Here is a 13,678-nt window from a genome sequence, read left to right on the forward strand (position 1 = left end):
CGTGCCACCATGCCCAGCTAATTTTTTGTATTTTTAGTAGAGACGGGGTTTCACCATGTTGACCAGGATGGTCTTGATCTCTTGACCTCGTGATCCACCCACCTCGGTCTCCCAAAGTGCTGGGATTACAGGCTTGAGCCACTGCGCCCGGCCGTCACTCTCTTTCTTTCTTTCTTTCTTTTTTTTGAGACAGTCTCACTCTGTCTTCCAGGCTAGAGTGCAGTGGCATGATCAGGACTCACCGCAGGTCACAGCTTCCTGGGCTCAGGTGATTCTCCCATCTCAGCCTCCTGAGTAGCTGGGACTACAGGCACATGCTACCATGCTTAGCTAATATTTGTAGAGACAGTTTCATTGTGGTGCCCAGGCTGGTCTTAACTCCTGGGCTCAAGTGATCCTCCCACCTCACCATCCCAAAGTGCTAGGATTAAGGTGTGAGCCACCATGCATGTCCATAAAGTCATTTTTGATTGATGGCCTACCCTATAAGAATATACATAGCAGTTGGTTTTAGGTTAGAAAAGGGATAGGGTGCTGGGCATGGTGGCTCATGCCTGTAATCCCACCACATTGGGAAGCCAAGTTGGGTGGATCACTTGAGGTCAGGAGTTTGAGACCAGTCTGGCCAACATGGCAAAACCACATCTCTACTAAAAATACAAAAATTAGCTAGGCATGGTGGCATGCACCTGTAATCCCAGCTACTAAGGAGGCTGAGGAAGGAGAATCACTTCCTGGGAGGTGGAGGTGCCAGTGAACTGAGATTGCACCACTGCACTCCAGCCTGGGCAACAGAGCGAGACTCCGTCTCAAAAAAAAAAAAAAAAGAAAAGGGATAGGGTTTTTTTTGTTTTTGTTACTGGTTTACCTCTTTGATGTTAAATAAAGAAAAAAAAATAGGCCGGGTACAATGGCTCACGCCTGTAATCCCAGCACTTTGGGAGGTCAAGGCAGGCAGGCATCTGAAGTCAGGAATTTGAGACCAGCCTGGCCAATGTGATGAAACCCTATCTCTACCAAAAATAGAAAAATTAGCAGGGCATGGTGGTACACACCTATGATCCTAGCTATTTGGGAGGCTGAGGAAGGAGAATCGCTTGAACCCGGGAGGTGGAGGTTGCAGTGAGCCAAGATTGCACCACTGCACTCCTGCCTGGGTGACAGAGTGAGACCCTGTCTCAAAATAATAATAATAATAATAATAATAATAATAATAAATGGAAATAGATACCTGTATAAAGCAGTGACCTCCTTGGAGATTGCTGTGACCTTAGTGAATTCTCATTCATTTGTTTATTTAAAAAATATTTATTGAGTATCTGTTACATGTTGGGCATTGTGGTAGGCACTGGTGATACAATGGTGAACAAAACAGACTAGAACTTACATTCTTGTCAGGGATGCATCAAAACAACAACATTTTTCATCAAGTTAACAGATATTCTAGTTAGAGTTCTTGGTTGCAAATAATAGAAACTGATTCTAGTTTCCTCAAGCAGAAAAGAGATTTTTCTGGAGGATATTGAGGAACTCAGAATTACAGGAAGGCTGGAAAACAAAGTAAGGCCTGGCTAAAATACTATTCCAGGAACACTGTGCTCAGGATGCCACCACTTGCTGGCTGGACACTCAATGCCACCGTTACTGGCATCTTGCCATGGAACATGATCTGGCTTGCTGCTAGATAGACTGTGCTGCTCATGGATATTTGCTACCAGCTACTATATTCTCCACTGTGATGCAGCAACCATAAAAAGTCTGGACCAACCCTTTGCTTTTTGAGCCTCTTCAAGGTTCAAAATCCCAGGCAGGAATATCTAGTTGGTCATAAGGGTGTGGAAAAGGGAATATCTGTCCCCCGTTGGCCTCCTCATCAGGAGGCAGGACTGCTTCTCTAACTTGAGATTTTACTGAAGCAATATGCTGGGCAGCCAAATTGCAAATGTCTGCCATAACAGACAAAATAATTTAGCTATTGGGCTGGGTGTGGTGGCTCACACTTATAATCCCAACATTTTGGGAGGCTAAGGCCGGAGGATAGTTTGAGGCAGTGTTTGAGACCTGCTCTGAAACATTGTAAGCCCCCATCGCTATAAAAATAAAAATTAGCCAGTCATGGTGGCATGCACCTGTAGTCCCAGCTACTCCAGAGGAGTTCAAGGCTACAGTGAGCTATAGTCATGTCTGGGCAATCCAGCCTGGGTGACAGAGGAAGACCCTATCTCTAATAATAATAATAATTTAGTAATTGCAAATAGTCCAAGTGTAATGATGGGAACAAAATGAGGGCTGAAATAGTGACTAATAGAAGGAAACCTTTAAATGGAGAATAATAAGGGAAGACCTCCACAAGTAGATATTTGGTTAAGAATAGAGTGATTGGCCAGATGCAGTGGCTCACTCCTGTAATCCCAGCACTTAGGGAGGTCAAGTTGGGCAGATCACGAGGTCAAGAGCTCGAGACCATTCTGGCCAACATGGTGAAACCCCGTCTGTACTAAAAATACAAAAATTAGCCTGGCGTGGTGGCACGCACCTGTAGTCCCAGCTACTTGGGAGGCTGAGGCAGGAGAATCGCTTCAACCCAGGAGGCGGAAGCTGCAGTGAGCTGAGATCACGCCACTGCACTCCAGCCTGGCGACAGAGTGAGGCTCCATCTCAAAAAGGAAAAAAAAAGAATAGGGTGATGAACTCTCGCAGTTTGCCTGAGACTGCAATGTTCTAGGATGTGGGGCTTTCACTGCTAAAGCTGGGAAGGTCCCGGACAAGCTGGGATGAAGTTGGGGTCACTCTAATTGTGAAGGAACCATACATGACAAGAGTAGAGGCAGGAGCATTTCATGAAGAAGGAATGTTGCAGGTACAGAGGCCCCAGGTGTAAAAGGTTTTCGCATGTTGGAGGAACTGAGAGGTCAGGTGAGTGAAAGGAGTGTTATGTGAGCTGGGAAAGAATAAGTAGTCAGGAGGTAGATCATACAGGGCCTTTAGGCTATGAAAAGTGTTTGGATTTTATTCTAAGTACAGTGAGATGCTACTGAAGGGAGAGCTTTAGGCAGGGGAATAATATGATCTGATTTGTTTTGTGAAGACCACTCTTGTTGATGGACGGGGAATGGATTTGAAGGGAATAAGAGTTGGAAGTGAGCGAGTGGCTGGGCTCACACCTATAATCTCATCACTTTGGTAGGCTGAGGCAGGAGGGTTGCCTGAGCTCAGGAGTTTGAGACCAGCCTGGGCAACATAGTAAGACCTCATCTCTACTAAAAATAAAATTAAAAAAATATTAGTTGCATGTGGTGGTACATGCCTGTAGTCCAGCCACTTGGGAGCAGAGGAGGTGGGATCGCTTGAGCCCATGAGGTCAAGGCTGCAGTGAACCATGATCATGCCAATGTACTCCAGCATGGGCAACAAAGGGAGACCCTGCCTCAAAAAATAAAACAAACCCCCCAAAAAAACAAAAACAATTGGAGGCAGGTAAGAGTAGGAAGGTATTGCATTAGTACTAGCAAGAGTTGGTGGTAGCCTCAACTAAGGTGATGGCTATAGAGAGTGAGAAATGGATGCATTCAAAATATATTTTGCCTGCCTGCCTCAGCAACATGGAGAAACCCTATCTCTAGAAAAAAATTTTTTTAATTTGCCACATATGGTGTGTATGCCTGTAGTCCCAGCTACTCAGGAGGCTGAGCAGGGAAGATGGCTTGAGCCCAGGGGTTTGAGGCTACAGTGAACCATGATCACACCACTGCTCTCCAGCTGGGGTGACAGAGCAAGACCCTGTCTCAAAAAAATAAAAAAAAGTAAAAAGATGTATAGATATACATTTTGGATAGAGAATCAACAGGACTTGAAGGGTTGAATGTAGGCTGTGAAGGAAGGATGAGATTGAGGATGACTTTAGTCATATGCAGTTTGAAGTGTTTTGTCGTGAAGAGAAAATAAGCTATCACGAGAAAACTACCTTATTTTCTCACCAGATATCGCAACCAATCTCCTTTAATACTCATATAAACTGTAGTTGCTCTTGCTACAGGGCATGAAGTGTTCCTGCTCCTATCTGAAGCTCTCCCCTCACACTGCATCCTATGTATTCATTCATTTATTCAGTAATGCTGGAGATATAGTAGTGAACACAATACAGCAAAGTCCTGCTCTCACGGAGCTTAGATTCTAGTCACGAGGGAACAGACAAACAAATACATTTGTAATATGGCAGATGGTAAAAATACTATGGTGAAAAAGCAGAGGTATAAGAATAGGGAGTCCTTGGATTGGAGTGGGGTGGGGTGAGAGTTGTTATTTTTGATAGGTTGCGTTGGTCAGAGGAGACCTCTTCGAGAGTGACGTTTGAGCAGACATCTGAAAGTGTGAGGAAGCCAAACAAGCAGATGTCAGAAGGAATGAGTCATTCCAAGCAGAAGGCAAAGCAAGTACAATGCCCCTGAGGTGAGTACACTTGGCATGTTCATGGGACAGCAAGAAGGCCAGTGTGACTGAAGCGGAGGGAGCAAGTGGAGAGTGGTAGGAAATGAGGGCAGAAAGGAGTTAGCAAGAGGACAGATCGTGTAAGGGCCTTGTAGGCCATTGTAAAGACTGCGAAAACTGAGTCGGACAGAAGCATCTCCTCTTGTGTAGTACTGCAGTGTTTCCCCTCTCCTATATTATCAATTTTCCCTTCTCCTAGAATCATAGTTCTCAAATTTTTCGGTCTTACGACTCCTTTGTAATCTTAAAACTACTTAGAACCCCCTGCCTTACACCTGATCTTAGGAGAAAAGCATTCAGCTTTCTATACATTGAGTATGATATTAGCTGTACGTTTCTTGAGAAGTCCGTCATGAGGTTGAGGAAGTTCCCTTCCATTCCTAGTTTGCTGAGATATTTTAGCATGAACAGTTTTTTTTTGTTTGTTTTTTGTGGGATTTTTTTGTTTTCATTTTTAAAGAGATGTAGTCTCACTCTCTTGCCCAGGCTGGACTGCAGTGGCATGATCACAACTCACTGCATCCTCAAACTCCTGGGCTCAAGAGATCCTCTTGCCTAAGCCTCCCCAAATAGCTGGGACTATAGGCAAACACCATCACCCCTGGCTAATTCTTTTTTTTTTTCCTCCTATAGAGATGGGGGGGGGTCTCACCGCCTTATCCAGGCTGGTCTTGAACTCCTGGTCTCAGGCAGCCCCCCGCCTCAGCCTCCCAAAGTGCTGGGATTACAGGCATAAGCTACCCTACGCAGCCCTTTTCTCTGTATCTGTTGAGATAATCCAATGAGTTTTCTTTTTTAATCTGTTAATATGATAAATTACCTTTTTGAATGTTAACCTTGCATTGCTGTGATAACCTTACTTGGTTGTGACATATGATCCTTCTCATATATTGTTAAATTTCATTGTTAAATTCTGTTGATAATTTTTATACCGGCTGAGCCCAGTGGCTCACACCTGTAATCCCACCACTTTGGGAGGCTGAGGCAGGTGGGTCACTCGAGGTCAGGAGTTTGAGACCAGCCTGGCTGACATGGTGGAACCCCGTCTCTACAAAAACTAGCTGTGTATGGTGGGGGCACACCTGTAGTCCTAGCTACTTGGAAGGCTGAGGCAGGAGAATCACTGGAACAATTCACCAGTGAAGCCACCTGGCCCTCGAGTTTTCTTTTTGGGAATGTTTTTAACAAATTCAACTTACTTTATAGATATGGCACTACCCAGGTTATCAGTTTCTTTCTGAGTGAGTTTGGTAGTTTGTATCTTTGAATGACATTGTCCATTTTAATTAGGTTGTAAATATAGTGGCATAAAATTGTTAAAAAATACTTCCTTATTAGATTTTTAGTGGCTGTAGAATCCATAGTAATGTCTCTCTTTCCTGATACTGGTTATATGTGTCCTTTCTCTTGATAAGTCTGCCTAGAGATTTATCAATATAAAATCCTATTAAAAATCATCTTTTTTTCATTGACTTTCTCCATTGTTTTTCTGTTTTCTATTCCATTAATTTTGCACTGTAACCTTCGCATACTTTGAGTTTGATTTGATCTTCATTTTTTAATGTTAAAGTTGAAGCTGAGGTCATTGATTTGAGATCTTTCAAAATATGGATATTTAGTGTGTTAGCTCTATCTCACAAATATTGATATGTTACATTTTCAATTTTATTCAGTTCAAAATACTTTCCAATTTCCTTTTTGGTTTCTTTTTTGATGTAGGGGTTACTTAGAAACCTGTTGTTTAGTTTCTAAATATTTTGAGGATCTTTCTGTTATTGATTTCTAATTTAATTTCATTGAATTTATTCCATGGATTTATATGACTTAAATCCTTTTAGGTGCATTAAGATTGGTTTTTATGGTCCAGAATATGACCCAGAACATCTTGGTATATGTTTAGTGTAACTTAGAAAATATATAGTCTGCTATTCTTGAGTGGAGTATTCTATACATGTCAAGTAGGTCCGGTTGATTTACATGGTTGTACACATCTATATGCTTATTAGTTTTCTGTCTGTTAATCTGTCATTTTTTTTTTTTTTTTGAGGCAGAGTCTTACTCTGGACAGGATGGAGTGCAGTGGTACAATCATGGTTCACTGCAGCCTCAACCTCCTGAACACAAGCAATCCTCCTGCCTCAGCCTCCCAAGTAGCTGGGACTACAGGCGTGTGCCACCATACCCAGCTAATTTTTGTATTTTTTTGTAGAGACAGGGTTTTACCATGTTGCCCAGGCTGGTCTCAGACTCCTGAACTCAAGCAATCCATCTGTCTTACCCTCCCAGTACGCACAGATAAGTAATCAGACAGTTTTTTTCCTTTATTTTATTGATATGATGGGGTACAGTGACTGATTTTCAGATGTTAAACCAACCTTAGATTTCTAGGATACATCCTACGTGGTCGTGATTTCAGTATTTTGTTTTGTTTTGTTAATTAGGGATGGGGTGGTGTCTTACTATGTTCCCTTTCCTGGGCGCTCCAGCAATTCTTCCACTTCAGCCTCCTGAGAAGCTAAGACTATGGGTGCATAACATTGTACCTGGCTAGTTTTAGTAGTTTTTGTATTGTTAGGAATTAGTCCATTTCATTTAAGTGGTCTCATTTGTTGGCACACAGTTATTCATTAATATTTCTTGATGATCCCTTTTATTTCTGTAAGGTTGGTAGCAACGTCCCACTTCCCATTCCTGATTTTGGTAACTTGAGACTTTCTTTTTTTTTTATTGGTCAGGCTAACTAAAAGTTTGTCAATTTTTGCTGATCTTTTCAAAGAACCAACTTTTTGATTTGATTGTTTTTCTATTTTCTTAAGTTTTGGTCTAATCTTTTTTATTTTCTTCCTTCTGCTTGCTTTGGATTTAGTTTCCTCTTAGGTAGAAATTTAGGTAATTGATTTGAGATATTCTTTTTTATTATAGGCATTTGTAGCTATAAATTTTTCTCTAAGCCTTATGTTAGCTGCATCCCATAAGCTTTCGTCTTTGTATCTTCATTTTTATTCATCTCAAAAGTATTTTCTGATTTTCCTATGATTTCTTCATTGACTCATTGGTTATTAACAAATGTGTTATTTAATTTGCTTTTTTTTTTTTTCCTAGATGGACTCTCACTCTGTCACCTAGGCTGGAGTGCAGTGGCGTGATCTCAGCTCACTGCAACCTCTGCCTCCTGGGTTCAGGCGATTCTCCTGCCTCAGCCTCCCGAGTATCTGGGACTACGGGCACCCACCAGCATGTCTGGTTAATTTTTGTATTTTTAGTAGAGACAGGGTTTCACCACATTGGCCAGGCTGGTCTTGAACTCCTCAACTACCATACTGCTTGCCTCAGCCTCCCAAAATGCTGGGATTACAGGCATGAGCCACTACACCCAGCTGATTTAATTTTCATAAATTTGTGAATTTTCCAGATTTTTTCTGTTATTGATTTCTAATTTTATTCCATTGTGGTCAGAGAACATACTTAGTGTGATTTCATTCCTTTTACATTTATTGAGGCTTATTTATTTTTCAAGCATATGGTCTATTGTGAGAATGTGCCATGTGTACTTGAAAAGAATATATATTCTACTGTTATTGGGTAGAGTGTTCTATAGATGTCTGTTAGGTATAGTCGGTTTATGGTTTATAGTATTGTTTAAATTAGTTTTTGAGGTTTCTAAAAATGGTACCACTGGGTGTGGTGGCTCATGTCTGTAATCCCAGCACTTTGGGAGGCTAAGACAAGAGGACATTTGGGCCCAGGAGTTCGCAACCAGCCTAGGCAACAAAAAGAGTCTTTCTTTCTACCAAAAAAAAAAAAAAAGCCAGATGTGGTGGTGCAAGCCTGTAGTCCCAGCTATTTGAGAGGCTGCGGTGGGAGGATCACTTGAGCCTGGGATGTCGAGGTTGCAGTGAGCTGTGATCATGCCACTGCACTCCAGCCTGGTTGACAGAGTGAGACCCTGTCTCAAAAAATAAAAAAAAGAAAGGTACTATACTAAATGTAGCTCTCCATTGGGTGCCTTGTTATTCTCACCCAGGGCCTTTGCATTTGTTGCTCTTTCATCCTACAACATTCTTTCCCAAGGCAATACATAATTTTCTCCCTTATTTCAGTCTCATCTCTGCACATATGTCTTATAAGGACCTTTCCTGACAGATTCCCAACCCTATGTTTTTCTTTTCATCATTCCTTATTTTGATTTATGGCATTTATCACTACGGAAAGAAGTAAAGAGTATATTTATTCATTTACTTGTTTGTCTCTTTTACTCTTTTGTTCATTGCTGCGTCACCTAGTAGGTACTCAAAATGCATCGAGCTTCCAAATGTGAATTTGGAAGTCAGAGCAGAGGTCTTGACTAAAGATAGAAATTTAGGATTCATTAACTTAGAGGGAAAATTTAAATTCGTAGGTAGAAGAGATTACCTATGGCTAGAGAGAGGAGATAAAAGAGAAAAGGGCCAGGACCTAGCGCTGACGAATCCGGAATCTATTAGAGGTTTGATAGGTAAGGAGGCCTAACAAAGAAAATTGAGAAGGAGCAGAGGAGAGGGCACAGAGGCAGAAGCATCATGATTCTTCTAGTGTAGGAGTTGCCTGTACTAGAAATAAAGAACTAGGCCAGGCACCGTGGCTCATACCTGTAATCCTAGCACTTTGGGAGGCTGAGGCGGGCGGATCACTTGAGGTCAGGAGTTTGAGACCAGCCTGGCTAACAGGGTGAACCCTGTCTCTACTGAAAATACAAAATTTTAAAAATAATAATAATTAAAAAATAAAAATACAAAATTATCCAGGCATGATGGCTCATGTTTGTGATCCCAGCTACTTGGGAGGCTGAGGCAGGAGAATCGCTTGAACCCGGGAAGCAGAGGTTGTAGTGAGCTGAGATAGCACCATTGCACTCTAGCCTGGGCAGCAGAGCCAGACTTTGTCTCAATAAAATAATGTAAATAAAAATACAAAAATTAGCCTGGGTTGGGGTGGGGGCAGGTGATGGCACACGCCTGTAATCCCAACTACTTGGGAGGCTGAGGCAGGAAAATCACTTGAACCCAGAAGTGGAGGTTGCAGTGATCTGAAATTGTGCCACTCCACTCCAGCCTGGGTACCAGAGGGAGGTTCCGTCTCAAAAAATAATAATAATAATTAAAAATAATTAAAAGAGTAGGAGGTGCCGTTGAAGACAATAAAAATGGAGCAGCCAACTCAATGGAAGCAGATGTGAGATTCAGGAAGATAATGTGGCTAGAGAAGTGACTGAGATGCTACAACGTGAAGGTTGTCAATAGCTTTAACAAGAGCACAAGAGTGGTGTAGGCAGAAGCCAGGCTGGCTTACGTATACTGAAGAGTGTGTCGGCCATGAGGAAATGGTGATGCTGCTTCAGTTTATAAAATAATAATTATTCAATGAAGCCTTTTTATAAAATCTGCAGATTGAATCTAGTTTAATAAGTTTTCCTCTCTTCTTTTTGGCTTTCTCGGTGCTTAAATACTCCCATATTTGGAAAGTGTCTAGTGATTCTTAAAAGATTGAAAATGGGTAGATGTTGAGTGTTATCTAAGCCAAATTATCCTGGGATCGTCCCACATCAGCTTCTGGGAGCTGGGAAACTTCTAACTAGCTAGACAGAACTAAAGTACCATCTTCATCATCTCTCCATGACCTAGCACTTGACATTCTTTGCAATAAGTTGACATTTCTTTTCATATAAGTGTATAGGAAAGAAGTAGCTTGCTCTTTTTTTTTTTTTTTTTTTTTTCCACAGAAAAGACAGAGGCTTACTCCATTACCCAGGCTGGAATGCAGTGGTATGATCACAGCTCACTGTAGCCTCGTAGCCTCGACCTCCTGGGCTCAATTGATCCTTCTACCTCAGCCTCCCAAGTAGGTGGGACTACAGGCACACATTACCACACCTTGGTAATTATTATATTTTTTTGTAGAGACACAGTTTTACCATGTTGCCCAAGCTGGTTTTAAACTACTAGACTCAAGCGATTCGCCCACATTGGCCTCTCAAAGTGTTTGGATTACAGGTGTGAGCCACCATGTCTGGCTGCTGAAGTAGCTGTTTCTGTTTGTGGAAGTAGTTTTCTGCTATCATTTATTTTTAATGTCTTGTCCTTGGACTATATGAAGACGTTTATCACCTTAATTATCAGCATGATGGCTACCAAAAACTTAAAACATTGGCAGAACAGAACAGAGATTTGAGAAATAGACCTATGCACATATGTAATTGGTATTTCAACCAAGATACAAAATAATCAAATGGAGAAAGTATAGTCTTTTCAACAAATTGTTCTGGAGCAATTGGAAATCCTATGTTAAAAAATAAAAGTACTTCAACCCATACCTTACATTATATATGAAAATTAACACAAAATGGATCATAGCTCCAAATCTACAACTTTAAACCATAAAACACCTGAAGAAGGGCCAGGCACGGTGGCTCGTGCCTGTAATCCCAACATTTTGGGAGGCTGAGGCCAGTGGATCACCTGAGGTCAGGAGTTCAAGATCGGCCTGGCCAACATGATGAAACCCCATCTCTACTAAAAATATAAAAATTAGCCAGGTGTGGTGGCAGGCGCCTATAATCCCAGTTACTCAGGAGGCTGAGGCAAGGAGAATCGCTTGAATCTGGGAGGCAGAGGTTGCAGTGAGTCAAGATCGTGCCACTGCACCCCAACCTGGACAACAGAGTGACACTCTGTCTCAAAAAAAAAAAAAATCCAAAGAAAACAGGAGAAAATTTTTGACCTTGAGTTGGGCAAAAATTTATTGGATGTTATGCTTAAAGATGGATACAGACCAGGTGTGGTGGCTCATACCTGTAAACCCAGCAATTTGGGAGGCCAAGACAGATGGATCACTTAAGCCCAGGACTTTGAGACCAGCCTGGGCAACATGGCAAAACCCCGTCGCTGCAAAAAATACAGAAATTGGCTGGGCATGGTGATGTACCCCCCCTCTAGTCCCAGTTACTCTGGAGGCTGAGTTGGGAGGATCGCTTGAACCCGAGAGGCAGAGGCTGTAATGAGCTAAGATTCCGCCACTGCACTCCAACCAGGGTTACAGAGTGAGATCCTACCTCAAAAAAAAAAAAAAAAGGCCAGGCACAGTGGCTCACACCTGTAATCCTAGCACTTTGGGAGGCCGAGGCAGGCAGATCACAAGGTCAGAAAATCGAGACAGACCATCCTGGCCAATATGGTAAAACTCTATCTCTACTAAAAATACAAAAATTAGCTGGGCGTGGTGGCGCGAGCCTGTAATCTCAGCTACTTGGAGACTGAGGCAGGAGAATCACTTGAACTGGGGAGTCGGAGGTTACAGTGAGCTGAGATTGTGTCACTGCACTCCAGCCTGGACACAGTGAGACTCTGTCTCAAAAAATAAAGGATAAGTTTCAATTAGCTAATTAATTGCAAACTCTTAATAATATGGCTCTTAGCATAATTATTATGGTATATTCTAGAGAAGCTCTTAAAACCCTTATCTAGCTTTCTCCTGCCGTCTCAGGAAAATTGAAGTTATATGAAGTCATGTCTGTCATGGAGACGAGACACCCTGCTCCTCAGCTCCTCACCACCTCTCCTTTCCTACCCTACCTTTGGTTTCTCCATTCATGCATCACTGGCTTCCTGGCCTTGACTGCATCTGTTGGCTTCTTCCTTTTGGGCTTTGGCTGCTGCTACTGCATAGTTATTTCTCCATCTTCCAAGTTAGGCTACCGAGAGAGAACCTGATTGGCCTAGATTATTTTTCCTTATTCTAGACACTAAATAAATGTATTCAACCAGCAATATAGTCCAGTCATCATTGGCTAGGGGGTAGGGTGGATGGGGGCATAGGGCAATGTTTGGGAGGAGTTTAAGGGGAAAGGTATAGAGTATTGGCAAGTGTAATGTGGACTGTACTATCAGCTGGCACCATGAGCAAGAGATAGAACCATGTGTGTGGTAAACAGCATAATATCCACAGTTGTTATAATGTAAAATGTTATTCCTATTTTCTTCTTTCAGAAACCATTGATAATCAAGCTGCCTTCCAGTTATGGCTCTCTTATTTTATTGCCCCCTCCTAAATCAATCCTTAACAGGTAGTGAGATAAGGGTTTAGAGAAGGAGCTTTTGCCTATTCTCTAGGTCAGAGGTAGAGATCTCAAGGTATGTGGGACCAGAGGATAGGATTATGGATTAGGTGGAAGTTGTTATCAGAGGTCATTTGATAGATCTTCTTGACTTTGGATGTAGCACCCAAACCATGCCTTTCAAATAAAGAGTAGTCTATCTGTCCTCTTATACTTTTGTCTGTTCCTGTAAGCAATTCTCACAGCTAGCTTTTCATGACATTTGAGCCATTTTTTTCCCTGGTGGGCTTCATTGGTACTATAGGATTCATAATATCAGTCCTGTAATGGTCATCATGCTATTTGATTTTAGTGTGTCCTTTTTTCTTGCATGATGCTTCTTTTGCTATTTTTCTTCTTGGCTTTTCATCTTTTGGTTTGTTGAGGTCCTTAAATCCTTATTGTCAAGTCCCAGAATGCTAGAGACAAAATGGACTTATGTTTGTTTGCATTTTTTTGTCACATAACTGGAGGGTCTGAGCTTGTGTTTGCTTTCTGCTGTAAGAACTGGTACATCTAAGACAGTCAGCTGCAGAATTTGGTTTGGCTAGTTAAAACGTCCATGGAGATGGAATATCATGCAGTCCAAGTAGAAAGATGTGAATGGGCCTATGAAGACAGGTTGCTACCCAGGGCTTCTCAAACTTGAGAAATCACCTGGGCATCACGTTAAAATGCAGATTTTGATTCAATAGGTCTAGGGTATGGCCTAACATCTGGAAATCTGCATTTCAAAGAAGCTCCCAGGAAATGTTGATGCTGCTGATCTGCAGACACACTTAAAGGAGTTAAGAACTGAAGCGTTTAATATTCCCAAACAGGCCTCAGTGAACAGAAGCTGCCTATATCGCTCCCCCTCCATGCCGGAGAACTTGAATAGGCTAAGACCGAAGCAGGTGGACAAATGCAAGGACAATGCAATGCCAGATAAAGTTAAAAAAAAGTATTTTTCTGGCCAAGGAAAGCTCAGGAAGGTAAGAACTTTTTAAGATGAAAATCTGTTCATCTCATGTCTTTGCTTTACAGGTGTGAGGATTGCTTTAGTATGCCTTTTTTGTCATC

The 13,678-nt window shown here is 41.9% G+C and overlaps 1 protein-coding gene across 2 annotated transcripts in view; it reads left to right on the plus strand.

Moving 5' to 3' along the window:
- Positions 1–13,678, plus strand: part of CDC25C (cell division cycle 25C) — a 46,549-nt gene that overhangs the window by 26,251 nt on the left and 6,620 nt on the right. For both annotated transcript variants that reach the window (XM_017500930.2, XM_017500931.2), the window contains one exon: positions 13,438–13,590. In XM_017500930.2, the coding sequence (XP_017356419.1) occupies positions 13,438–13,590 (153 nt within the window). The remainder of the gene's footprint in view (positions 1–13,437; positions 13,591–13,678) is intronic.

The sequence above is a fragment of the Cebus imitator genome, unplaced genomic scaffold (assembly GCF_001604975.1).
Source record: "Cebus imitator isolate Cc_AM_T3 unplaced genomic scaffold, Cebus_imitator-1.0 Scaffold274, whole genome shotgun sequence".
Lineage (NCBI taxonomy): Eukaryota > Metazoa > Chordata > Mammalia > Primates > Cebidae > Cebus > Cebus imitator.